We start from the raw sequence: 25,560 nt of genomic DNA on the forward strand, positions 1-25,560 counted from the left end.
GTCAGTATGGCTGGACCTGAGTACCTTAACACACTCGGTGTTCATGTACTGGGGCGGCGGTTCGTAAGCCAGTCAGCTCCTGCCCATGAGGAACATTTGTTGCATGGTGCAGAATATTGGATTTCGGGTCTTCAAGACAGGTGAGTATAGCCCTGTTGCGATTCTGTGTTACCCCCCACACCATCACCACTACTTCTCCCCCACCCCTTCCATACTTTTTTCCACCTCCACTCCCGGTTTCTTATGGTAGTTTGGGAGGGTGGGGATAGCTAGAACTGGGGTTCAGTGGTTTGCACAAGAGGCTCGGGCCTGTGGTACCCGGCTGCCAGTTCCTGTCTGCGGCTCGGAGTTCTGATGAGGTGCCAGGCACGGTAGACAATTTGCTGCTGTGCGGTGTGCCGTTTCGGTCTGCCCTGCTGGCCTTCAGGGATTACCTCCCTATGCTTTTTGTGCTGGGGTCTCGTGACTACTTAGGTCAGGTGCGGTGTATCGCGTGGCGGCCATTGCTCAGCTGTGCGGTGGGCATTGCTGCTGCCATGTCAGCGCTGTAGTTGAACCCTAGGGCACACTACTGGCCAGTCTGGTTCTCCATTATACCATGGTCAATATGCGTAGTCAGCCATCAGGTCAGACCTAGAGTCTCCCAGAGGTCAAGGAGATTATCTTTTAAATTTACTCCTGCCTGGCGTTCACTTTGTTTTGGTGGTAAGCCCTCTGGTGCCAGAGGCAGTAGAGAAGTTGTCATCTGACGGGCGCCCCCACTCAGGGATTTCTCCTGGTTGGGTGACTGCCTCCTGCTCTTCAGAGAGGCATGGCAGGGGGGCAGTCAGCGATTTATTGGTCAGAGAGTAGTAATGAAACTCTGTACTCAAAAGGATATGATGCAAAACCAGGTGAATTTATTTACAGTCTGTGGGTCAACAGCTAGTGGATAACGTTTCGGTCCGTATGGACCTTCATCAGAGAAATGCTGTACAAGAACAATTGCATAAAAAATCAGAAAGTAGACAATCAGAAATATCAAGAAACAGCAGCAATAAGGCAAATCGTAAAAAGAAAATAAGGAGAACAGCAACATGTGTGTGGACTTATGGGTAAGTCGAAATGTTAAATCTGTGAAGCTACCAAAGTGCTTGGTAAGGAGTGGGTCCATGGACTGCAAAGCAAACAGAACAGTCAATAGAACTACACGATGCCAGTTAAAAATTGAGACTCAAAGACAAAAAGGGGGGGTGTGGAAATGAAGAAGACAGAGGAGGACGAGAGGAGGGGGACAAGGGAGTATGAGAGAGGGACGGGGAGACAGGTAAGTATGGGAGAGAAGGAATGGAAGTACTGGAGCATATAATGGCGCTATAATAATATAAAACTTGGCAGGGTGCTGCTGATTAAAATAATGGAAAATGAGAACTGACCTGGGTTGTTGAAGTGGAAGATGAGTAGTCAATACTCATAACGGGATGACACTTCAAACTGGAAAAAACTAGAAGGAAAAGGAGGGCATTAAATGTCAATAGTGCATTCCAGCATGAAATCACAGGACCTTAATGTTATGTTGCTGCAGTTAAGGAGAAAAGGTGTACTCCCCGGTGTTGTCTCTTCTGGCTAAGAGATAGTTTGTCGCTCTTCCGCGGAAATTTTTTTCAGATCTCGCCATCCCCCCAGAATAAGAGCCAGTTTTGTTCAATATATAGCATCTCTCTTTCAAGCAGGAATGATCATGAGGTTTCCTCCTTCAGAACTCTTCAGAGGGTTCTACTCAAACCAATTCGTCATCCACAAAAAAGGATGGTTCGGTACAACTTATTCTGGATCTTAAACTGCTGAACAAATGTGTGCGGCTGTGTCACTTTAGGATGGAGTCGCTCCAGTCAGTCGCGTGGCATACATGGAGATCAGGGAGTTTCTGTCCTCAGTATATATTCAGGAGGCCTAACTTCATGTACCTGTCTTTCCAGCTCCCCAGCAATTTCTTCTTTGCAGTCAACCAGGATCACTTTTAGTTAAGGGCTCTTCCCATTGGGCTGACAACCGTGACCGGGATGTTTAAAAAGGTTCTGGTCCCAGTTATGGCTTTACTCTAGACCAGGGGAGCTGGTGGTAATCCCCTACCTGGACAATATTCTGGTCAAGGCGCCTTCCTTTTCCCAGAATCTGGAGAGTTTGCAGATTGTTCTAGAATCACTGGGACAATTTGGATGGATTGTCAACAGGTTAAATTCAGTGTAAATTCCAACACCGCAGCTTAAGTTTCTAGGGCTTATATTCAACACAGTTAAAGCTTAAATCTTCCTTTCAGAGGAGAATAGGCTAGCTCTGCAAAGTTCCGAAGCGGCCAGAGAGAGATTCTATCCGGTTTTGCATGAGAGACTTGGGGAAGATGGTAGCAACGTTTGAAGCAGTCCCGTCTGCACAACTTCATTCAAGGCCCCTACAGAACACACTGTTTGCCTCTTATCTTTGCTGTCACCAGTCTCTCAGGTGATGGTTAACGTCGCCCCTATTAATCCATGGTCGCTCCTTCCGCCCCATCCAGTGGCAGGTTCTGAGCATGGATGCTAGCCTTATCGGATGTGGGAGCCCATCGTTCGCCACTTGTCGTTCCAGAATTCCTGGAACAGTCAGGAGAAACTCCTTCCAATCAATTTATTGAAGCGCAGAGTTGTCTAATGTTTGGCTCTTCTACATTGGCTACACCTGGTTTTAGGATTCCCCATCAGGATCCACTCGGACAATGCCACGGCAGTGGACTAGATCAACCGTCAAGGAAGGATGCAGAGTCCATCCGCCATGACAGAGGTGGCTGAGATACTGAAATAGGCAGAGAACAAACAAGGTTCATATACCCGGAGTAGACAACTGGACAACAGACTTCTTGAACCTCCAGCAGGTAGAGTAAAGTCAATGGGCTCTTCACCCAGAGGTCATTGATGGGGCACACCAGATGTAGAGCTGTTGGCATCCAGATTAAACCATAAGGTACCAAAATTAATCTCAGGATCCTCAGGCAGTCACAGCCAACTGGCAATTTCCTGATCCCATTTCACCCTTTGCTTACCCATTTCCTCGTTTACCTCTTCTGCCCAGATTTCTCAAGGAAGGAGGGAGACCAGTTATCCTCATCTCACCAGAGTGCTAGGCCACCCTATCGTCTCACACCCCTTTGATCCGTGGAACCTTAAAGGGAACCTGACGCCAGGAATAAAACACTGTTAATCTGCAGGTTAACAATGTTATGATGCTGTCCAGCGCAGGGTTCTAATCTTTGCAGGAAGTTTTTGCAGGCAACGAAGCCTGAGCAAGAGTGGAGAATTTGGTATGAACAGTATATTATTTATTTTCCCACCCAACGGATAGCTTGAGGACACCCCGTGGTTTTCAATGTCCCCCAGTGAAGCTGCCTGGAAATTAAAATTTTTCATACTCGCCGTAAAATCTTTTTCTCTGTACTGTTCATTGGAGGAAACAGCATCCACCCTTAGTTGCCCATTTAGGCGTGCATTTATGTTGTTTTTCTCTCTCGGGGTGTAATTGAATTATTTTTCCAAATGCTTTAATTTTTTGTTTTTTGCATCTCCTACTGCTTTTTCACTAGACTGAGGGAGCCTGAAGCTAGGAAACGAGGTATAGTTTCCTGGGAATGTGACAATTTTCATTTAAAATGTGATAAGTGTTTGCCCTCAGGTGGCAGCAGACTATTCCATGGTTCTGTGTCCTCCAATGAAGACTACTGAGAAACAGATTATACGATAAGTACCAAAAATATTAATTTATTAACATTCTGTTAACGTTTCCTGATGCTTTCTATTAACAATATCATAAACATTTGCTGCAAAGTGTTTTGTTTTGTTACATGTTTAAGCGTTTTTGGTTTCGTAGGCTAAAAAAACTCAACACTTAAATTCCCATTGACGTTTATTTTTTAAGTATAGTCTTTAGAGCAGAAAAAGCCTGAAGGCTGCTCCACTTGCATCTTTTAACCACCCGGTGTTTTTTGGAAACCTTAATTGGTTAAAAAAAAACTCTATTAAAAAAAAATCCTAAGAATAGCAGGTCCTTTTTCAAAAGAAATTAATAGGAAGACTCTTTCAAGTGTATAAGAGGCAGAGTCTCTCAAAAGAAGTTGTGTGAACAGTCCCTAATGGCACCAAAGTTACATGCCCTTATGTGAACAGGTGATGGTGACTGGCTTCTGTTCATCCAGCTACTGGCTGTCTGACATGTGCTTTGTTCTTGTTATAGTAGGAACACTCATACCAAGGTCAATCCAAGTAACAAAGCCTCCACCGAGACTCCTCCACAGAAAAATGCCCCTCCAAAAGTCGTGTCTGCAAAACCAAAAGCCAAACAGCCAAAGACCAAGGCTGAACCTCCACCAAAAAAAAGGAAACAGTGGAAAGAGGAGTTTTCATCTTCTCAGTCAGACTCCTCGCCAGACATGCAGAGTGATGAGGAAGGTAAGGAAAGGGGGAAAGTCGAAACATTGCCTGCCCCTTAAATAAATTTATTAGATATTTTAGTTTGTTTCCGCCTCTTTTTTTTTTATCTGCATGAAACAAAATGCGAAAGCCTCAACAAGCAATTGGCTGCTATAGATTTTTCCTATATGGTTACTAACACCTGGACTATCCTGTAGGCGAAATTCCTAATCCATTCATTGGATATCGATGTGCTGAGACCAGCAAGTGTTGCAGAACTGAACCCAAACCTCATGTGATTGTTCCATGGATCATATACAGTGGGGAAAAAAGTATTTAGTCACCAATTGTGCAAGTTCTCCCACTTAAAAAGATGAGGCCTGTAATTGACATCATAGGTAGACCACAACTATGAGAGTCAAAATTGAGAAAACAAATCCAGAAAATCACCTTGTCTGATTTGGCAAGATTTATTTTGCATATTATGGTGGAAAATTAAGTATTTGGTCACTTAAAAACATGCAAGATTTGTGGCTCTTATAGACCTGTAACTTCTTCTTTAAGAGGTTCCTCTGTCCTCCACTCATTACCTGTACTAATGGCACCTGTTTGAACTTATCAGTATAAAAGACACCTGTCCACAACCTCAGTCACTCTCCAAACTACACTATAGTGAAGACCAAAGAGCTTTCGAAGGACACCAGAAACAAAATTGTAGTCCTGCACCAGGCTGGGAAGACTGAATCTGCAATAGGCAAGCAGCTTGGTGTGATGGAATCAACTGTGGGAGCAATAATAAGAAAATAGAAGACGTACCACTGATAATCTCCCTTAATCTGGCGCTCCAGGCAAGATCTCGCCCCTTAGGGTCAAAATGATCACAAAAACCGTGAGCAAAAATCCCAGAACCACATGGGGTTTGCTAGTGAATGACCTGCATAGAGTTGGGACCACCATAGCAAAGGCTACCATCAGTAACACACTACACCACCAGGGACTCAGACCCTGCAGTGCCAGACAGTGTCCCCCTCCTTAAGCCAGTACATGTTCAGGCCTGTCTAAAGTTTGCTAGAGAGCATTTGGATTATCCAGCAGAGTATTGGGAGAATGCCATATGGTCTGATGAAACCAAAGTAGAACAGTTTGATAGAAACAAAACTCGTCGTGTTTGTAGGAGACAGAATGTTACATCCGAAGAACACCATACCTACTGTGAAGCATGGGGGTGGCAACATCATGCTTTGGGGCTGTTTCTCTGCAAAGGGACCAGGATGACTGATCCGTGTACAGAATTATTGGGGCCATATATCGTGAGATTTTGAGTGCAAACCTCCTTCCATCAGCAAGACCATTGAAGATGAAACGTGGATGGGTCTTTCAGCATGATAATGATCCCAAGCACACGGCCAGGGCAACAAAGGAGTGGCTTCGTAAAGAAGCATATGAAGGTCCTAGAGTGTCCTAGCCAGTCTCCAGATCTCAACCCCATAGAAAACCTTTGGAGTAAGTTGAAAGTCCGTGTTGCCCAGCAACAGGCCCAAAACATCACTGCTCTAGAGGAGATCTGCATGGAGGAATGGGTCAACATACCACCAACAGTGTGTGCCAACCTTCTGAAGACTTAGAAAATGTTTGACCTCTGTCATTGCCAGCAAAGGATATGTAACAAAATATTGAGATGAACGTTTGTTAATGACCAAATACTTATTTTCCACCATAATTGGAAAAATAAATCTTGCCAAATCAGACCGTGATTTTCTGGATTTGTTTTCTCAATTTTGACTAACATAGTGATGGTCTACATGTAATAAGCAGGCACTGGGATGCAGTAACACAGAACAGGGATAAACTATATTTAATTATTTAACAGTGGGAAAACTCACAGGGAGATAGTAGGGTAAACATAGAGTACAAAGGTAAAACTGAATAAACGTTGGTTAACTAAACAGTCTCTTGTTAATGGTTCCACTTATCGTGACTCTGTAGCCTGCCACCATCAAAAAGCACCGTAAATCGCAGAATGTCGGCGGTGTTCGGTGTAATGTCTGCTGGCGTCCTCGCCTAGCACACGGTCCTTCTTCTGGCAGCAGCGGGCGGTCTCTGGTTCTATGTTCAGTCCCTAGTCCATATGTTTGTGGAGTAAGAGAGTAGAGCTCCCCACAAAATTCCTCTCGGCGTGGGTCTCCTTAAGCAGCCGCTGTGACCTGAAGGGCTGCACTGCTATGTTTTACCCGGCGTGCTCCCCTCTGGATATCGGCTGACACCCAACAGACGTCTGTACTGCGATGCTCGCTCCCCTGTGCACCCGCCGGTTTCGGTGAGTCCCTCACTATGCTGCTCTTTATCTTCACGCTGTGCCTGTCGCTCCCCTCTCAGCGTTTGCATTCTGTACCTCATCAACGTTCTGGTGGGAAGGCCGCTCCCATTGCCACGCAACACATTTTACCTCACACTGACTGGCCACACCCCTTTCACCCTAGTTGCTGGCTCGCTCCGGCTGCAATCTCGTTCCCCCCCCTTCCCCCCCCCAGGAACAGGAGTTTCGGCCCCAGCTGTTCCGAACCAAGCGCTTCAGAAGCTCTGGCAGCCCGGTCTTCCCTTCTACATCCCCGTCTTCCTTTAGCTCGCCATTCTACGTGCGAGAGCTCTTTCACCAGTCATTTGCACTTCTCGACTTCTTGGATAATTCTTTGCCAGATAAATTAATATTGCTCGTAACGGGCAGGAGGCACTCCAGCTGTGGTTTGCTCTGACCAATGTAGTTCGGGCTGACTTGTGGGTGGTAAATAGATGCTCTGACCCGGTGGGTCTACTGCTTTAGTGATTTCCAATGTGGGCGACTCGGTGTTCATCTCCCCAGGGTAGGGGGTAGGCAGCACATCATTGAGGTTTGGGCACGAAGCTAACACTCCCTCTTCATTGAAGTTGGGGACCGGACCTGTGAGCACCTCCCTGGCTTTTGACAACTCTCCTCCATTTTTGGGTTCTTTGGGCAACCAGGGCCGCAACATGTTATGATGGACTACTCTAGTGGGTGCTCCTTCTTCCTGTTCAGGCAGAACTTCGTACACCGGACCATCGGGACCTAGCCGTTGTCACTCGGTGTGGAGTCTGCTCCTACCGGCTTTCCAATTTTCCCCGGGGCCGCTTATTCCGGACCATGACTCAGTCCCCGGGTCTCAGAGTTGTCCCGCGAATAGGTGGTGCTTCATGGTGCTTAAAGGGAAGGTCCTACCAGTTTTCTGATAGTTTGTTTTTTGTGAACTTAAGCTTAAAATAGTAATTTAAAATGTATTAATGCAATTTTTGCACTGTTTGCAAACATTTCTATATGAAAAATATATATTTTCTTACAAATATAAATATTTACCACTAGGAGGAGCATTTTCCGTTTTAGACCTCAAGCAGCTATAGTAAGACTTACCACCTTTACTGTTAGCACCAAAATTGGGGCAGTAACTGCTGACATCACCATTTCCCTCCCCTTTTGGGTGATCTAGTATCCCTGGGGCAGAATGAAAAGTAGCATCACAGGGCAGTGCCATTTTGTGTGTGACTGCCCTGTGATTTGCTATCACCAGCAGTTACTGTGTCTCTCCCATCGGTGTCTCTCACCCAGATAACATGATCCTCTCACCGCTCTCCACAATGCCTGGCTATTCACTGTAGACCCATTGCTCCTTATCTTATGAAGGGATTAATCACAGCTCCTTCTGGAGCAGCTGACAACTCCTTTTCAGATAATGGTACACTGTTCCTTCTTGATGTCTCTGCTATTCTGCCTGTACTTTTCTCCTGCATTTTACTCCCCTCAGCAGTCAATCTAGAATCTGTTGTGCTGGAAGCAGTACTGCTTATGTTAGAAACAGATCTATGGGCTCCATGAATATGGCAGCAGAACACTCCCACTACTGTGAACTGTGCAGCCCACAGAGGCGTGCCCAGTTAACTGTTAATGCATCTGCAATGATAGAGAGAGGGTCAGCGGTGGTCTGTTGTCTCCTATGATCATGGGGTGCCATATTATGACACTAAGGCTTCTTTCACACTTCAGTTGTTTGGCGTCGGTCTGCTCAGACATAGTGACGGATCCGTCACAATTGTTGAGAAAACGGTTCTAACGGATCCGTTTTTTTGACGGAACCGTTACTTGGGGGTTGTCTGGGAAAAGTATGTACTTTTTGGAGCATGCGCAATTGAAGAAGCGGATTGGGGCACCGGATCCGCCAAATGACGGTCGCGACGGATCCGTCGCCCATTCTATGGAATGGCGGATGTGACGGATCCGTCGCAAACCGCCATTTCGGCGCAGACAAAAAAGTTATAATGTCTGTCAATGTCTAGATGACGTCCGCCAAATCTCGACGGATCCGTCACATGGTGGATGGAACGGACGACCATCCGCCACAATCCGTCGCTAATGTAGGTCTATGGGAAAATAGCGGATCCGCCAAAAAAAAAAAAAAGGCGGATCCGCTATTTGAGGAAAATGGCGGTTTCAGACTGATGCCAAAAGACTGAAGTGTGAAAGAGGCCTAATAGTGTCCTGCTGCTGCTTTGAAAACAAATGTCAGCCCCCAGTGCCTTCTTTAAACTCCTATAACACACAAAATATGTTTCAAATGCATTCAAAACTTGGTTATAACAGCATGTTATGCTACATTACATTGATTTATTAATGATCTACAAACGCGGTATCCTCCCTGTTACTTCCTGAAACTTCGTCTGCAACAGTCTACCGAGAGTTTGCAATCGGTGCCAATGTTCCTTAACCCAAGAGGACAGCCCTGTCAGTGGGTAGTCCTCCTCCAGGTCCAGTACCAGCTCTGTAATCTCTCTTCCTTTTCGCCCAAACAAGGTGTATGGCGTGAACCAGGTCGTGCTGTGCACTCTGTTGTTGTACACCCACACCGGCTCTGCCACAAACTCAGGCCACCGTTACTTCCGGTCATCTTCCAAAGTGCGTAACATCTGGATTAATGTTCGATTGAAGTGCTCACAGGCCCCATTTCTTTGAGGGTGACAGGGAGTAGCTTGGGACTTCCCAATTCGATACAACCAGTGTAGTTCTTCCACAACTTCCCCCTGGAAGCAGGCACCTTGATCGGAGTGGATTCTTTTCGGGCAGCCGTACATGCTGATGTAATCTCAAAAGATAGCCTGTGCAGCTGATTCTGCAGTCTGATCTCTAGTTGGAGTTGGTGAAGTGATCCGTCATCACCAGACAATGTTCGTAGCCAAGATGCGCTGGTCCTATAGTCAGGTAGTCAATCAAGACTTACAAAGGGGTGGAGGTCACAATGGTCTGTGTTGGGGCCCGCTGTTTTGGGGGTTTAGCCAGCTCTTCTGTACTGTTGGCACGCGTCATCCACCACATTCCTTAGTCGTGGGTGATAGACCAATCTGCAGCCACCAGAACATTTTCTCTGCACTGAAGTGAGCCTTTCGCTCATGAGCCTCGGTGGCCACCATCTTGATCGACTTCTCCAGGAGCACTACTTGGCAAGTGACTCCCTCTTCTCGCAACAGTTGCATCTTCTCATATAACAATCCATCTCTCAAGCAGAGTGATTTCCATTGTCCTAGAATTGACAGGGCACCTGAGGACAGCACATTCCTCTCCCTCCGACTAGGAAGTTGCTTCAATGCCACCCACTGTCACAGTTGAGCAGTCTCCTTGTCCATCTGTTGGAGTTGGATCCATTCATCTCGGGATCGCCCCAGTATCTGATCTTCAGACTCTTCCTCGATCTGTCCCTACATTGTCACTCACGAGGTGGACAGGTTTCGGAATCCAGGAATCTCCTCCGCCTCAAGCTCCTCATCTCTGTCACGGCTAGGTTGTGTGTCACCCTGGAGAGTGTGTTGGCATCAGTATTCTTGGCCTTGGCCCGGTAGACAATCTTGCACCAATACTTCACCATGCGAGCCACCCATCATTGTTCCAGGGCCCCTAGCTTTGCATTCTCGATGTGGGCTAAGGGGTTGTTGTCCGTTCTCACCAGAACCTCTGATCCGGATAAGTATTTCGAGCTTCAGGCATTACCCATACCAGGGCCAGCAGCTCCAACTTGTAGGAGCTATAATTGTCCGGATTTCGCTCTGAATCATGTAGAGACCGGCTCACGTAGGCAAACGCCCGTTGTTTTTCTTCTTGTACCTGTGACAGGACTACTCCCAGGCCATGTAGACTCCCGTCAGTGTGAAGGATGAATTTCTGTGAAAAATCAGCACAAGCAAGTATGGGGGCTTCAGTGAGGGCCATTTTCAAGGCTTGAAAGGCTTCTTCTTGCCGGTCTCCCCACTGGATGGTTCGGTTCTTCAAGCTGGCCGACACTTCCTTCAGCAGCTCCAGCAAGGGGTTTGCTATATGGGTGAAGTTTTTCACAAATCGCCGGAAAGCCCGTACATCTTTCACAGTCTTAGGAGTGAGACATTCTTGTACCGCCGCCACTTTCTCTTGTGCAGGTCTTATTCCTTCACTTGACACAATATGCCCAAAATACTCAATTTGCTTACGGAAAAGATGACATTTCTGTGGCTTCACCTTCAGGTTATGATCCTGTAACCACTCAACACTTGTTCTAGCCGCTGTAGGTGCTCCTCAAATGTGGACGCGTAGACGATGATGTCATCAAGGTAGCCTCAAAATTCAAATCTCCCAAACATCGCTCCATTAAACGCTGGATCGTCCCTGGAGCGTTAATCAAACCAAAGGGCATGCGATTGAATGCACAGAGTCCCATGGGCATCACAAATGCTGTTTTCAGCCGGTCATGCTCTGCCATTGGCACCTGCCAGTACCTGTTGGCCAGATCGAGGGTGGAAAAATACTTTGCCTGTCCCAGGGCAGAGAGGGACTCCTCAATTCAGGGAAACGGATAAGAATCCTGCACAGTGCAGGCATTCAGCCGCATATAATCTACACAGAACCGCAGAGTCCCATCTTTTTTTTTTTTTTTTTTACTAGCACAATGGGAGCCGCCCACGGACTCTGACTCTCTCGTATTAACTCCACTTTGCAGCATATGAGCCAGTATCTCGTTTACCTCCTTGTACATCTGGGGGTGTATTAGGCGATATCTCTCTCTAATTGGTGCGCACTTCCAGTAGGAATTTCGTGAACGACTGTCTGAGTGCAACCAAAGTCATCTTCATGGTGGGCAAAAACTTCCTGATACAGTACATCCACTACATCAGGGGTCCCCAACTCCAGTCCTCAAGGCCCACCAACATGTCATGTTTTCAGGATTTCCTTAGTCTTGCCCAGGTAATAATTGCATCACCTGTGCAATGCAAAGGAAATCCTGAAAACATGACCTGTTGGTGGGCCTTGAGGACTGGAGTTGGGGACCTCTGCTCTACATACTGCACTTTTTGAGGTGACAGTCCCGTCAATTCTGCCCGCATCCACTCTAAAATTCTACGTCCTTCTTTCTGGCTGCCAGGCGGAGACTCCGATGTAGCTGTAACCGCTAGAGTCTAGGGATTCCCTTGCCAGTTGTACTACTTTGGGTGGCATTAGCTTCTCCGGCATGCCCAGGATCTGGGCTATATCACTCTTTGGTAAAAGAGTGATACTGTCGGTCCCCAGGTTGACACACATTACGACGTTGCCGGCTTGAACTGTGGCTAATGTTCGAGCAACCCAGGGGAGTATTTGGTCCATCGGTGCTGGTTCGATCTGCACCTCCACTCCCTCCAGAGGAGTACAAGCTCGCACGGGCAACATTACTTACGGGTCCACTACCAGCATTTCCTGTGACCAACCCTACCCCCTTGTGGCCTACATTCTTCCTGCATACTTTAATCTCCATCCAGACCACTCCTGCAACTCGAATGGGCTACTGATTGGCCACTGTTTAGTCTTATTACTGGTCCCCTCTCTGGCCGCGAGACCTCCAGAAAGCGTCGTTTGAATTGGGCTTCCAGCAGAGTAGTCACTTGTGACCCGGTGTTGATCAAGCAGTGAACAGGTCCTCCATTCACTTCGGCCCAAACTGTAGGGCTCACAGAAACTATATTTTTGGGACTTCCCCCAAATTTTTCCACAGGTTGGAAAATGCTTCCAGTTATGCTCAAATGTAGAAACAGGATCCGTCACTGGATTCCTGCGTTTCACAGGCTCCCATTCCGTGGAATGACGTATGATGCAGGAGGCGTCCTGGCACGTTTTTCCACTGCAGACAAAATACATTCCTTTGAACGTTTTTTCCAAATGATGGGCCGTCAAATTCCGCAGGATCCAGTGCACGATGGGCGAAACATGTGGCCATACGTCGCGATACATCACTAATACAAGTCTGAGAAAATGCAGGATCCTGCACATTTTTTTCTCAAAAAATAACGTATATCGATGGGAGCTCAAAGGCGGAAGTGTGAAAGAGGCCTGAGCGTTTGCTTTCTGTACCTCATAAGCGTTCTGGCGGGAAGACTGCTTCCATTTGCACACAACCCATTTTACCGCACACTTTCTGGCCTTTCACCCAGGTCACTGGCTCGCTCCGGCTGCAATCACGTTCTCCCCAGGTACAGGAGATTCGGCCCCAGCAGTTCCAGACCCAGTGCTTCAGCAGCTCTGTCATCCCGGTCTTCTCTACATACCTATGATGTCAATTACAGGCCCCTCTCTTCTTTTTAAGTGGGAGAACTTTCACAATTGGTGGCTGACTAAATACTTTTTTTTCCCCACTATAAATGTTGTACAGAATTTAGACCTAAAATACTTTTTCATTGTAACTGATATTGCAACTCCACCTTTCTCACATCAGATCTAAGCTGTAATACCAACCCATAGAAGAGACATGGTTTCTAATGGTTAAAATCAAAGCCAGGGATGTTTTTTCTGATTCTGCATAAAACCTATACGGTAGGTGTTAGTTGTGTAATGAATCGGTCCCACAGCAGATTCACTTAAGTTGTTTTCCCAAAAATACATTTATCACCTATGTACAGAGCTGGAGATAAGTCATCTGACCCCCAAAATAGAATCCCCAAAGTCTCCTTGTATGCTTGCTTGACCACGACTTCATTCACTTCTATGACTGGTGGTGGTACCTGTACCATCAGTCCCATGCAAGTGAATGGAGTGATGGGCATGCATGCACATTATGGCTTCATACACACTATGCAGTTAGGGATCCTGTACTTTTAATTGGCTGGGCTCCAAGCGCTCTATCTTTTCCTATTGGTTTTCTGGGTAGTACACAAATGTGAATTTCTCAGCAGTCTTATAACAAAATATTGCAGAATTAGATATAATGCATTTTGTGATTAGATAAAATCTCTAAAAATGGCTTTATCGGACCATTCACAACTAAAGCTGCAATTCTGTGCCCATTAGACGTACAGCATATCTAAAGGTGACGATGGACATAAATGATCCTTAGAACCATCATTTTGTGAACTCTGCCTAGAAAAACCAATAATGGTGGTTTTGTCAGTCCTTGCTTCTGTTCCAGCTGTGTGATTTACAATGATGGCTGTGGCCATGTAGTCCTAGTTTTACTTCATCTGCCGATGTTTTGTACTTTCCTTTCAGAGTTTGAGCCACCTCCACCTCCAATTGTTACTCGCTTCTTGAACACAAGGGCCATGAAAGAGACATTCAAGGGATATATCGAGCTGCTGGTGGGAGTCGCATTGGATGCTGATGTGTTGCAAAACCTGGAGAAAGATAATGGTGAAATTGTATTTTTGTGTCATTTGCCACTTGTAAGGCCTCATACACATCCTATATTATGGATCCATTATATAATTAAAAAAAAATAATAATTCATGGATGGATTACATGTATGTATCAAATTTGTTTAAAAAAATGGTGGTGTAGTGGATTTAATGTCCTTTTATAGAGGACCAATATGCCTATAAGGGTTAGAATATGGTGACTTGTGGAGGCATAGAAGCTGTGTGCACCATACCCAGCCCATGTACATGCCATGTGTATATATTATCCACTCTGAACATTCAGGTTCTCTTCAACTTATGTTGCTGGTATTTTTTCTTAGACTGTGTTCTTCTGCCACATATGAGGAAGATTGAAGGGATGTTAAATGAGAACAGGAGGAGGCTGCTCACAAAACTGCAGATGGATCAGCCATTGAAGGTACGGAACTTAAGTTTGTGATGAAACAAAGGTTTGCATCTAATATGACCAAGAAGCAACATCAAAGTAATTATTCAACCATGTGACTATAGTATGGTGTAAGTGGTTATCAAAAAATGTTGTTTTCACTGATCGCAAGAAGAGTCCTTGAAATTGAGTCATGTGACACTTTGTATAATATAAATCCTTGAAGACTTTATTACACTGTGATGTGACCTGGGAAAACCTAGTACAAGTAAAACAGTGGAGCAGTCGTTTAGAAGCTTGGAAACAACTGAAATAAATATTTTATGCTGTGATTTTGACAGAGTACATGTTTGTCATTGTGAATTTTTAGAACGCCTTGGAAAATTATCCAGATATAACTATGATTAATCGTGATGGAAGAGGAAAATCAGGAGGACCCGCTGTATGTAAAATAAAAGTACACGGCAAGTGGTACAACAAGAAAACGATGCGACCCACTAAAACAGCTTCAAAGCAATCGCAGGTATGTAAGCAAGTGTTAAATTGGCGCTCGCAGCCGCCACAAATCTCAGGATCGATGGGGTCCCAGCAGTCACACTATTATATAATCTCATTTATAGAAATGGGAGAAGCGTCTGCCCAGGATTAAGCTTAAAGCATTTTAATTGTCTCATAAATGACTAGTACACTTGAAAATAAGCAACTTTGTAATACATGTTACTAGCTTTAGAGCTCGGTGTTGCCCGGGCATAGTAACTATTTCTAACAAATTATAATTATTATATTGCACATAAAAACATTTCACATCATATTTTCAACACTACAGATTTGCAACACAAATTAACTAATTGGTTACCCAAGTATTGATAGTATTTTATATTCAAGTCATTCAAGAGCCATTTGATAAACAACATTTTTGGTTTTCTCCTTCGCCTCATTGGGGGACACAGACCGTGGGTGTATGCTGCTGCCAATAGGAGGCTGACACTAAGTGATACAAAAAAAGTTAGCTCCTCCCCTGCAGTATACACCCTCCTGCTGGCTCTCAGCTCCTCCCCTGCAGTATACACCCTCCTGCTGGCTCTCAGCTTCTCCCCTGCAGTATACACCCTCCTGCTGGCTCTCAGCTTCTCCCCTGCAGTATACACCCTCCTGCTGGCTCTCAGCTCCTCCCCTGCAGTATACACCCTCCTGCTGGCTCTCAGCTCCTCCCCTGCAGTATACACCCTCCTGCTGGCTCTCAGCTCCTCCCCTGCAGTATACACCCTCCTGCTGGCTCTCAGCTCCTCCCCTGCAGTATACACCCTCCTGCTGGCTCTCAGCTCCTCCCCTGCAGTATACACCCTCCTGCTGGCTCTCAGCTCCTCCCCTGCAGTATACACCCTCCTGCTGGCTCTCAGCTCCTCCCCTGCAGTATACACCCTCCTGCTGGCTCTCGGCTCCTCCCCTGCAGTATACACCCTCCTGCTGGCTCTCAGCTCCTCCCCTGCAGTATACACCCTCCTGCTGGCTCTCAGCTCCTCCCCTGCAGTATATACCCTCCTGCTGGCTCTCAGCTAACCAGTCCTTGCTTAGTGTCTGTAGGAGGCACATGGGTCTGTTTCAGCCCCCAACGTTTTTATTTTATTGTTTACTTTTCTGTAAATTTTTATTTTTTAATTAACGGAGTGAAGGGGGCGACGGTTCCTTTCAAGGTTCCGATCTCCCCCGAACCATCAACAGGCGAGCACGGCGAGTATACCTCCCCGTACCCTCTCCTGCGACGTGGGAAGCCATGCCTGAGCTCACTTCAGGGGCGACGGTTCCTTTCATGGTCCCGATCTCCCCACACCAGCAGCAGGCGACCACATGGAGTGTCGCCTCCATGTATCCTCTCCTGGAGCCAGGCCTAATGCCGGACAACTGGTCCTGTCCACCCGGACTGAACTCCGTGGCTGTACAGAGGCCCCTCTCTATGGCGTCCGAGCAGCCCCCACTGTCCCACCACTGTGAAAGCGGATGGCACAAGGAGGCGGACGGTTCCTCTGCACCTCCCTAACAAACGGATGATGAATTGAGGCTTATCCCTGCACCGTCCACGCTGCTCAGAACAGTGCTGAAACCCACATCCGCGGCGGCTCCATGCCGGGACGCGCATCAATGGTGAGTGGATCCATCTTCAGTGGGATATTCACATGCTGACAGGCAGCCTCAGCCACTTCCCTGTGGCCCACCTCTCTGAGGTAACGCTCTGGATGGCTGCAAAAATGTAGTCCCCGGCTTCGGCCGATTTGTAGGCCGCATCCTGGAAGTCTTGTCTGGAACGACCCACTGGTGACATCCGCCGGCTAAAGAAATTTAGGCCCCGGCTTGGGCCTATTCAACATCGTGTCTGTGGCTCCGCCCCCCAAATTGGCGCTTCTCGCTCTCTGCGAGATTTTATCAACTCTGCCATCTTGGTCCACCCAGCCGGCTCACACTGGGGTGACAGTATTTTTTTTTTTTTTAATCCTTTTCTGGTAAAGGTGCACGAGCAGTATTCTCTGGTCTTAAAGGTGCATGACCAGTATTCTCTGGTCTTAAAGGTGCATGACCAGTATTCTCTGGTCTTAAAGGTGCATGACCAGTATTCTCTGGTCTTAAAGGTGCATGACCAGTATTCTCTGGTCTTAATGGTGCATGACCAGTATTCTCTGGTCTTAAAGGTGCATGACCAGTATTCTCTGGTCTTAAAGGTGCATGACCAGTATTCCCTGGTTTTAAAGGTGCATGACCAGTATTCCCTGGTCTTAAAGGCGCATGACCAGTATTCTCTGGTCTTAAAGGCGCATGACCAGTATTCTCTGGTCTTAAAGGCGCATGACCAGTATTCCCCGGTCTTAAAGGCGCATGACCAGTATTCCCTGGTCTTAAAGGCGTATGACCAGTATTTCCTGGTCTTAAAGGCGCTTGATCAGTCCGAGGAGCCCTCCGCTGCCAACCCCAGCTTTATCCTCTAGTTCCCCTCAGTGGACTTCTTCACTGACCAATCCATGGTTCTCTGACCAAGAGATTGAATCCCTCTGTGTACCCTCTGTGTTTGGAGTGCTCGCAGGACCAATATACAGGGTCCCTATCCTACATGGGAGCCGTCGGCTAGCAGGGGCCGCAAGTATTCTAGAAACGTGCAGGCATCTAGAAACATACAGGTATCTAGAAACATACAGGTATCTAGAAAACGGAAGTTTTTCGTTTCCTGCTCCCTCACCAATGATTTGATGACAACAAGGCTCTGAATATGGATTGGATATTGCCTGAGCTTGCCAGAGCTTCAGAGACTAAACTCCCTCGAGAGCATTTGCCATTTAATTCGGATAAGCGATTCACTGGACAGAAGCCTCTACGTGGGATGCCATGCCTGGCCTGTTTTTTAAGGGCGACGGGTCCTTTAAAGGGAACCTGTCACCCCGTTTTTTGAGCTTGAGCTATAAATACTGTTAAATAGGGCCTGCGCTGTGTGTTCCTATAGTGTATGTAGTGTACCCCGATTCCCCATGTATGCTGAGAAATAACTTACCAAAGTCGCCGTTTTCGCCTGTCAATCAGGCTGGTCAGGTCGGGAGGGCGTGGTGGCATCGCTGGTTCTTCCTCAGCTTTACGTTGGTGGCGTAGTGGTGAAGACACAGCGCGCGATCTGCGCTGTCATCCCTTTCGTCGGTGGGGGCGGCCATCTTCCTGGGGCCGCGCGTGCGCAGATCGAGTGCTCTGCTGCACGGGGCTTCAGGAAAATGGCCGCGGGATGCCGCGCGTGCGCATTAGAGATCGCGGCGGCCATTTTCCCAAAGCAGAGATGCAAACTCGGCTTTGGGAAAATGGCCGCCGCGATCTCTAATGCGCACGCGCGGCATCCCGCGGCCATTTTCCTGAAGCCCCGTGCAGCAGAGCACTCGATCTGCGCACGCGCGGCCCCAGGAAGATGGCCGCCCCACCGACGAAAGGGATGACCGCGCAGATCGCGCGCTGTGTCTTCACCACTACGCCACTACGCCACCAACGTAAAGCTGAGGAAGAACCAGCGATGTCACCACGCCCTCCCGACCTGACCAGCCTGATTGACAGGCGAAAACGGCGACTTTGGTAAGTTATTTCTCAGCATACATGGGGAATCGGGGTACACTACATACACTATAGGAACACACAGCGCAGGCCCTATTTAACAGTATTTATAGCTCAATCTCAAAAAACGGGGTGACAGGTTCCCTTTAAAGGGCACCGATCTACCCACACCATCAACAGACGAGCACACGGAGTGTCGTCTCCATGTTTCCTCTTCTGCATCCAGGCCTAACGCCAGACAACCTGTCCTGTCCACCTGGAGACCTGAACTCTGTGGACATATAGAGGCACCCTTTTTGGCATACGAGCTCCCCCCTCTGCATCACCACTATTTAGTGGATGATGCAAGAAGGCGGACAATTCCTCTCCACTTCCCTGTTAAGAGGTTGATGGATCGAGGGTTCCTAATTTTTATCTCTGCACCGTGAAAAGAGGAGATGGCAAGAGACTATGACCTGCTGGATGCAGCCGCACATTCTGCCTTGGGGCAGATTAACCGGGTAGAATCTCCTGTGGTATACCTACCAGTATCCCTACCTGATGGGTCATCAATTAAAAATACCACGGACTGTCAGATAGCAAATCTGGTTCGTTGCGGCTTCGGGTCCAGCGCTCTATCCTCCCTAGCGGCCGCATGGATTGCTAGAGCAATGGTCTCCTGGCTGGAGACCTTAACTACCCTGATTCACACCAGCAACAACTGGCCAATCAAATCCTTTGAACGGGAGTCTGACAAAGGATTGTATAAGGATTGTCCAGCACAGTCTAGATCTAAGGGATCTTGGTTCCAAACAGGGGAACGAAAAGTAGGATCGACCCTGGACCTCAAACTTCTAACAACCTTTGACATGGTCCTCCTTCTTTGGATGGAGTTCCTCCGCTCAGCCATTTTCAAGTCACAACCTTGTCCTTCGGCCTTGCTTCCGCACCCAGAGTGTTTGCACGGGTCATGGTAGATGTCATGTTTCTCTTGCACTCTAGAGGCGTGCTCGTCCTGCCCTGTTTGGTCTGTTTAGCTGCCCTTCCAGGACTACGCTGAGTTGTCTATATCTCTTGCGATACCTTCTCTCCTGGGCTGGCAGCTACACTTTGACAAGTTCTCCTCATTTCCAGCCCAGCAGATATCCTTTTTAATGATGATCCTGCACACTTCTAGAAGGATGGTAATTCTTCCTCGAGACAAGGTCATGGCCCTTCAACAGGGAGCTCGCACAAGAAGAGTTCTGAGGACTTGATTACTCACCCCCTCATTTCATTCGATTTGCTAAGAGAGTTCTGAGGAAAAATGGTGACGACAATGGAAGCGGTTTCCTTCGCTCCGCTCATTTTCAGCAAGTCAAACAGACTTTCAGACAATAGTCTCTGAGCTCCTTCTTCATCCAGGGCCTTTCTCCCGGTTCAATGGTTATTAGTAACTACCAATGCCAGTCTTCTTCTCCCCATCATTGTTCTGGAGATCCGAACGGTAGTTTTACAGCAGGTCCACTGCCTTCTGGCGGGTCTCCCTATCCGAATTCAATTGGATAATGCCACGGCGGTGCCTTACGTCAGTCATCTAGCAGGTACCCACGGTCAGGCGCCATAACCGAGGTACCTCACTTTCTCTGATGGGCCGAAGTCTATTATTCAGTGATCTCGGCAGTATATATCCCAGAAGTAGAACTCTGAACGGCAAACAAATTCAGCCGTCAGGGTTCCGCCTCAAGTCAGTGGGAACTTCACCCCGAAGTCTTCCATCAGATCTGTCCTTACTGGAGCTCTCCAGTTGTAGGTGGGATGACATCCAGACTGAAGGCCAATGTACTCGAGCTCGTGGTTCGGCCTCGAGATCCAAGAGCCATCGCTCTCCATGCTCTGGTTCTGCCGTGGTACCAGTTTCCATAACTCCCCTTCCACTGCTTCCGAAAGCCTTTCGGAAGCAGAAAGGGGCCCCAGTGATCCTCAGAGATCCGCACTGACCACGTCAGTTTTGTTTGCGGAGCTAGTATCTTCTCGCCTTATCGCAGCACAACTGCAAGTAGGGACTTTCTCACAGGGAGTTTTCACACGTAGTTCTTCCCTATCGCATACCGTTAGATCATTGGGACCTTATTATTCCTAGGAGCCTTACAGTAGGCTCCTTTTTCATCCGGGCAGACTTTGCTATCAGGGAAAGTCGTCCCGTTCTCCTCTGCGATATTCTCACTCTGACGAGTCTTCGGAGCTAGCTTCTCTGCTCTTTCAGACTTTTTTTCCCTTATTACCTTCGAGGCAAGGTTGTCCTCAGGCCATCTCCATCCCTTGTTACCAAGGTGGTACTGTATTACCACTGTTATGAGGGCTTAGTTCTTCCCTCATCTCTTTTGGCTCCAGTCCACAAAATGGAATAAGATCCCCCATATTCTGGACGAAGTGAGTGCTCTGAGTAGGTACGTCTTGAGGACGGCGTCCTTCTCAAGGTTGGACGTTTTATTTGGGCTTCCTGACGGTAGAGGAAGGCTTCCTGACATTTTCAGGAAGGGTTTAGCCGTTTCATCGACCATGATAACATGGTGAATTCTTTTCACCATCCAGGAGTCCTTCCGTGCTAGATGTCAGCGTATCTCCCTGTCTATCAAGTGTCCTAGGCACCAGGCGTCTGCAAGGCACGCCTGCAAGCTTGCGGATTCGTCCAGTCCGCATGCATTTTTGAAGCACTATAATTCCCACACTTCCACAGATGTGAGTCTGGGCAGGCGGACTCTGCAGGCCGCGGTGGCGCACTTGTAAGTAGCGGTTACACAGGGCCTGATCTATTGTTGTCCCCACCCAGGGACTGCTTTGGGACGTCCCACGGTCTGTGTCCCCCAATGAGGCGAAGGAGAAATAGGGATTTTTGTGTACTCACCGTAAAATCCTTTTCTCCGAGCCATTCATTGGGGGACACAGCTCCCACCCTGTTATTAGCTTATGCTTGTTTTTTTAGAATATGACATGCTATACGCTCATATATTGTTATTGATCTCCTACTGCTTTTGCACCGAACTGGTTAGCTGAGAGCTGGGGTGTATACTGCAGGGGAGGAGCTAACTTTTTTTGTATCACTTAGTGTCAGCTTCCTATTGGCAGCAGCATACACCCACGGTCTGTGTCCCCCAATGAATGGCTCGGAGAAAAGGATTTTACGGTGAATACACAAAAATCCCTATTTTCCTTCTGGTGCAAAGATGAACATATTTTTGGTAGTTCCAACTCTTGAACAGGCCACGTAAAGTTGATCATGAGGAAAGCATGGTGATTGCAAATCGAACCCTACTACTTTCAAGGACTGACCCTGAGCCTTGTTAACGGACATTTCAAATGCCAGTCGAGCTGGAAACTGGAGACGTTTTGCTCCCGCATTGGTACACCGAATACAACCTGCACCATTTTGTTGAAGCAAAAGGTTTTTTGAACACAATATTATCCCACTAACGACTGCCGATACTTTTAATGGCAGCAGGTAAGGGGCCTTATTCCTCCTGCACCTCATGCTCCCTTCTTTTTACACAGCCTCCTCCTGCACCTCACGCTCCTCCTTTATACACTGCATTTTTCTGCAGCACAGCTTTTCTCCTTTATAGTCGCTCCTCTGGCAGCACCTCACACTCCTCTTCCATATACAATTGGAAACACTTGATCTTGAGAGAAGTTGCACTAATTGCAATAAAGCGTATCGTGTACACAGCCTACTTCTTCTGCAGCACCACACTTTTCTCCTTTAGACCTCGTTCACACGTTATTTGGTCAGTATTTTTACCTCAGTATTTGTAAACTAAAACTTGGAGTAAAACAATCAGAAGAAAAGTATATTAGAAACACGTCACGACTTCTATATTTTTCTCCCACTCTTGATTTTGGCTTTTTAAGACTGAGGTAAAATACTGACCAAATACTGAACGTGTGAATGTGGCCTTATACACAGCCTCCACCTGCAGCGCCTCACTCTTCTCTGTTAACAGCCTCATATTGCAGCAGCACCTCACTATTCTCATTTTCCCCTTCACATCTGTCATTTTCCTCATAACATCTGTCATTTCTCCATCACATCTCTATTTTCCCCCCTCACTCCTCTCACTTTCCCCCTCACACCAGTTATTTTCCGATCGCTCCACTATTTTCCCCTCACACCGCTTCATTTTCCCCTCACTCCTCTCATTCTCCCCTCACGCCTCTGTTTCCCCTCACGCACCTCTGTTTCCCCTCACGCGCCTCTGTTTCCCCTCACGCGCTTCTGTTTCCCCTCACGCGCCTGTTTCCCCTCACGCGCCTCTGTTTCCCCTCACGCGCCTCTGTTTCCCCCTCACGCGCCTCTGTTTCCCCCTCACGCCTGTTTCCCCCTCACGCCTCTGTTTCCCCCTCACGCCTGTTTCCCCCTCACGCCTCTGTTTCCCCCTCACGCCTCTGTTTCACCCTCACGCCTCTCTGTTTCCCCTCACTGAATACAGGTTTCACCAGTGAATTGAGAATTTTAAGAATGAAAGATCAGTCGTGGGGGAGAAAAATGATATTTCTCTGAGAGATATTACAAAGTTGCCTATTTTCAGGTGTAGTATTGATTTATAAAATGAAAATCCAGTGAAGTCGTCCTCTTATATACTGACTACTGTGGTTCTGCTGTCTCAGGAAAGTCTGCTGCTTGTAAGGGGGGGCACAGTGTACTTGCTGACCATTCCACTTTCCCAGTAATCTGTAGCAGTATAAAGATAACCTGTGCTGCTGTTTCATGTACTCATGTTGTCCTCGTAGTAGACGGAGTGTAATATTTTCACCCTTTTTATTTTTCATTGCATCTATTTTTCAACAGGAGTTCGCTGTAGATCCAGAAAAATCTCAGTTGTGTTCACTCTACCATGCACTCCACCATTACAAGTACCACATATACCTTATATGCAAAGATGAGGTAAGTGCTTAAGCTCCAGTTTTTGTTCTGTTTTTCTTTTAAAGTGTGTTGCGCCAAGGTAGTGCTGGTGTGTAGAGCAGGCTGAGGAGTTGAGGGCGCTCCACGTACGGTACGAGCCAATCATGGTCTACTTCTAGCTGTGACCTCCTGTGAGATCTTTTGGAACACCTGGAGTGGACCCGCAGATCCACGACAATGAACCTCCCAAGGGTGAGCTGACCAGGTAGACCACCCCCTATACAGGGAGCGTTATGGCAGACCCAAGGGAGACTATTGCCGTAGAAGCTGGAACCCGGAGACAGGTAGTAGGAGGTACAAAATAGAGAAGCTGGGCGTAGGACGGACATAGCGGAGTAAGATGAAGTACAGTTGGGTAAGAGCTGAGTACAGGCGAGACCAAAGGAGCACTGGGAAGGGGAAGACACAAAGGAAGCAGGGCAGGACAGAGACACCAGACTAACAGAGTACGGGGCAGACACTGGGAAGGCTGGACTGGATGAGGAGACAAGGAAGCCTGGGAAAGGCAGAGAAGCTGAACTGGCTGGACAGAGCGGAGACTCAGAACAGGCAGTGCAAAGACCAAGGTGGACCTGAGTCAGAGAAGCACAAATGACAGACAGGCAAGGAGCAGAGGAAGGAATCACTTTAAATACATGGAGTGCTGAAGGACTTCTGGGTCACGGTCCTCCAAGATCACAGAGAGGAGATAGAGTGCCTGTAAATCAGAAAGAGGAAGTGCTGGAGTCGGCGGTGCGCACGTGCACCTGACTAGAACCAGGGAGCGGAGAAGAAAGAAAGAGAGGACGCGCGCCTGCAGGAGGAGCGCGCCGCAGCGGGTAAATATGAGCGGGGGGAGCGGCGGTGGTCCCGGCAGCAGGCACGGCCGCAGAAGGAGTGGCTGTGACACCTCCGCTGTTTAGCCACTTAAAATAACGCTGTCCATCTCTGGCAGGAGAATGTAAGTGATGGAATCCGAGTGGTTAGCCAACTCAGGCTCACCTCAACCCCCCCTGCAACTCTTTCGTGGGGTGTGGATTGGATGGGCTTCATAGAGGATCGTTAAATTTGCAGTACCATTGCAGCTTTTAAAACAAGTGGTGAAACGATTGCAGGTTTAACTCTTTCTCCTCTACTTTCACCCCTTCTTTCCCTGCAGCCAATTGTTATTCTTGCGCATTTGTTTTTCCCTCATTGCAAGAGCCATAACTTTTTTCTTTTGCTGTTGACCTTCCATTATGAGCCCTTTTTTTGTGGAACGAGTTGTAGTTTTGAATGACCCCATATACATTGCTCAAAAAAATAAAGGGAACACTAAAATCCCACATCCTAGATATCACTGAATGTAATATTCCTGTTGCAAATGTTTATTCATTACATAGTGGAATGCATGGAGAACAATGAACCCTAAAAATTATCAACATAAATCAAAATTAACCCCTTACTGACATCGGACGGTATAGTACGTCCGATGTCAGCTCCCCTGCTTTGATGCAGGGCTCCGCGGTGAGCCCGCATCAAAGTCGGGACATGTCAGCTGTTTTGAACAGCTGACATGTGCCCGCAATAGCGGCGGGTGAAATCGCGATTCATCCGCCGCTATTAACTAGTTAAATGCCGCTGTCAAACGCAGACAGCGGCATTTAACTACCACATCCGGCCGGGCGGCCGGAAATGACGGCATCGCCGACCCCCGTCACATGATCCGAGGTCGGCGATGCTTCTCCATTGTAACCATAGAGGTCCTTGAGACCTCTATGGTTACTGATCGCCGGTGGCTGTGAGCGCCACCCTGTGGTCGGCGCTCACAGCACACCTGATTTTCTACTACATAGCAGCGAACAGCAGATCGCTGCTATGTAGCAGAGACGATCGGGTTGTGCCTGCTTCTAGCCTCCCATGGAGGCTATTGAAGCATGGCAAAAGTTAAAAAAAAAAAAAAAGTAAAAAAAAAATGTGAAAAAAATAAAAGTTTAAATCACCCCCCTTTCGCCCCAATCAAAATAAATCAATAAAAAAAAATCAATTCTACACATATTTGGTATCGCCACGTTCAGAATAGCCCGATCTATCAATAAAAAAAAAGCATTAACCTGATC

The 25,560-nt window shown here is 47.4% G+C and overlaps 1 protein-coding gene across 1 annotated transcript in view; it reads left to right on the forward strand.

Moving 5' to 3' along the window:
* QSER1 (glutamine and serine rich 1) overlaps window positions 1-25,560 on the forward strand; it is a 159,712-nt gene that overhangs the window by 128,552 nt on the left and 5,600 nt on the right. The window contains exons 8-12 of the mRNA XM_069738904.1: window positions 4,243-4,457; window positions 13,960-14,100; window positions 14,426-14,523; window positions 14,861-15,013; window positions 23,369-23,464. Of these exons, the coding sequence (XP_069595005.1) occupies window positions 4,243-4,457; window positions 13,960-14,100; window positions 14,426-14,523; window positions 14,861-15,013; window positions 23,369-23,464 (703 nt within the window). The remainder of the gene's footprint in view (window positions 1-4,242; window positions 4,458-13,959; window positions 14,101-14,425; window positions 14,524-14,860; window positions 15,014-23,368; window positions 23,465-25,560) is intronic.

Source organism: Ranitomeya imitator, chromosome 9 (assembly GCF_032444005.1).
Source record: "Ranitomeya imitator isolate aRanImi1 chromosome 9, aRanImi1.pri, whole genome shotgun sequence".
Classification (NCBI taxonomy): Eukaryota; Metazoa; Chordata; class Amphibia; order Anura; family Dendrobatidae; genus Ranitomeya; species Ranitomeya imitator.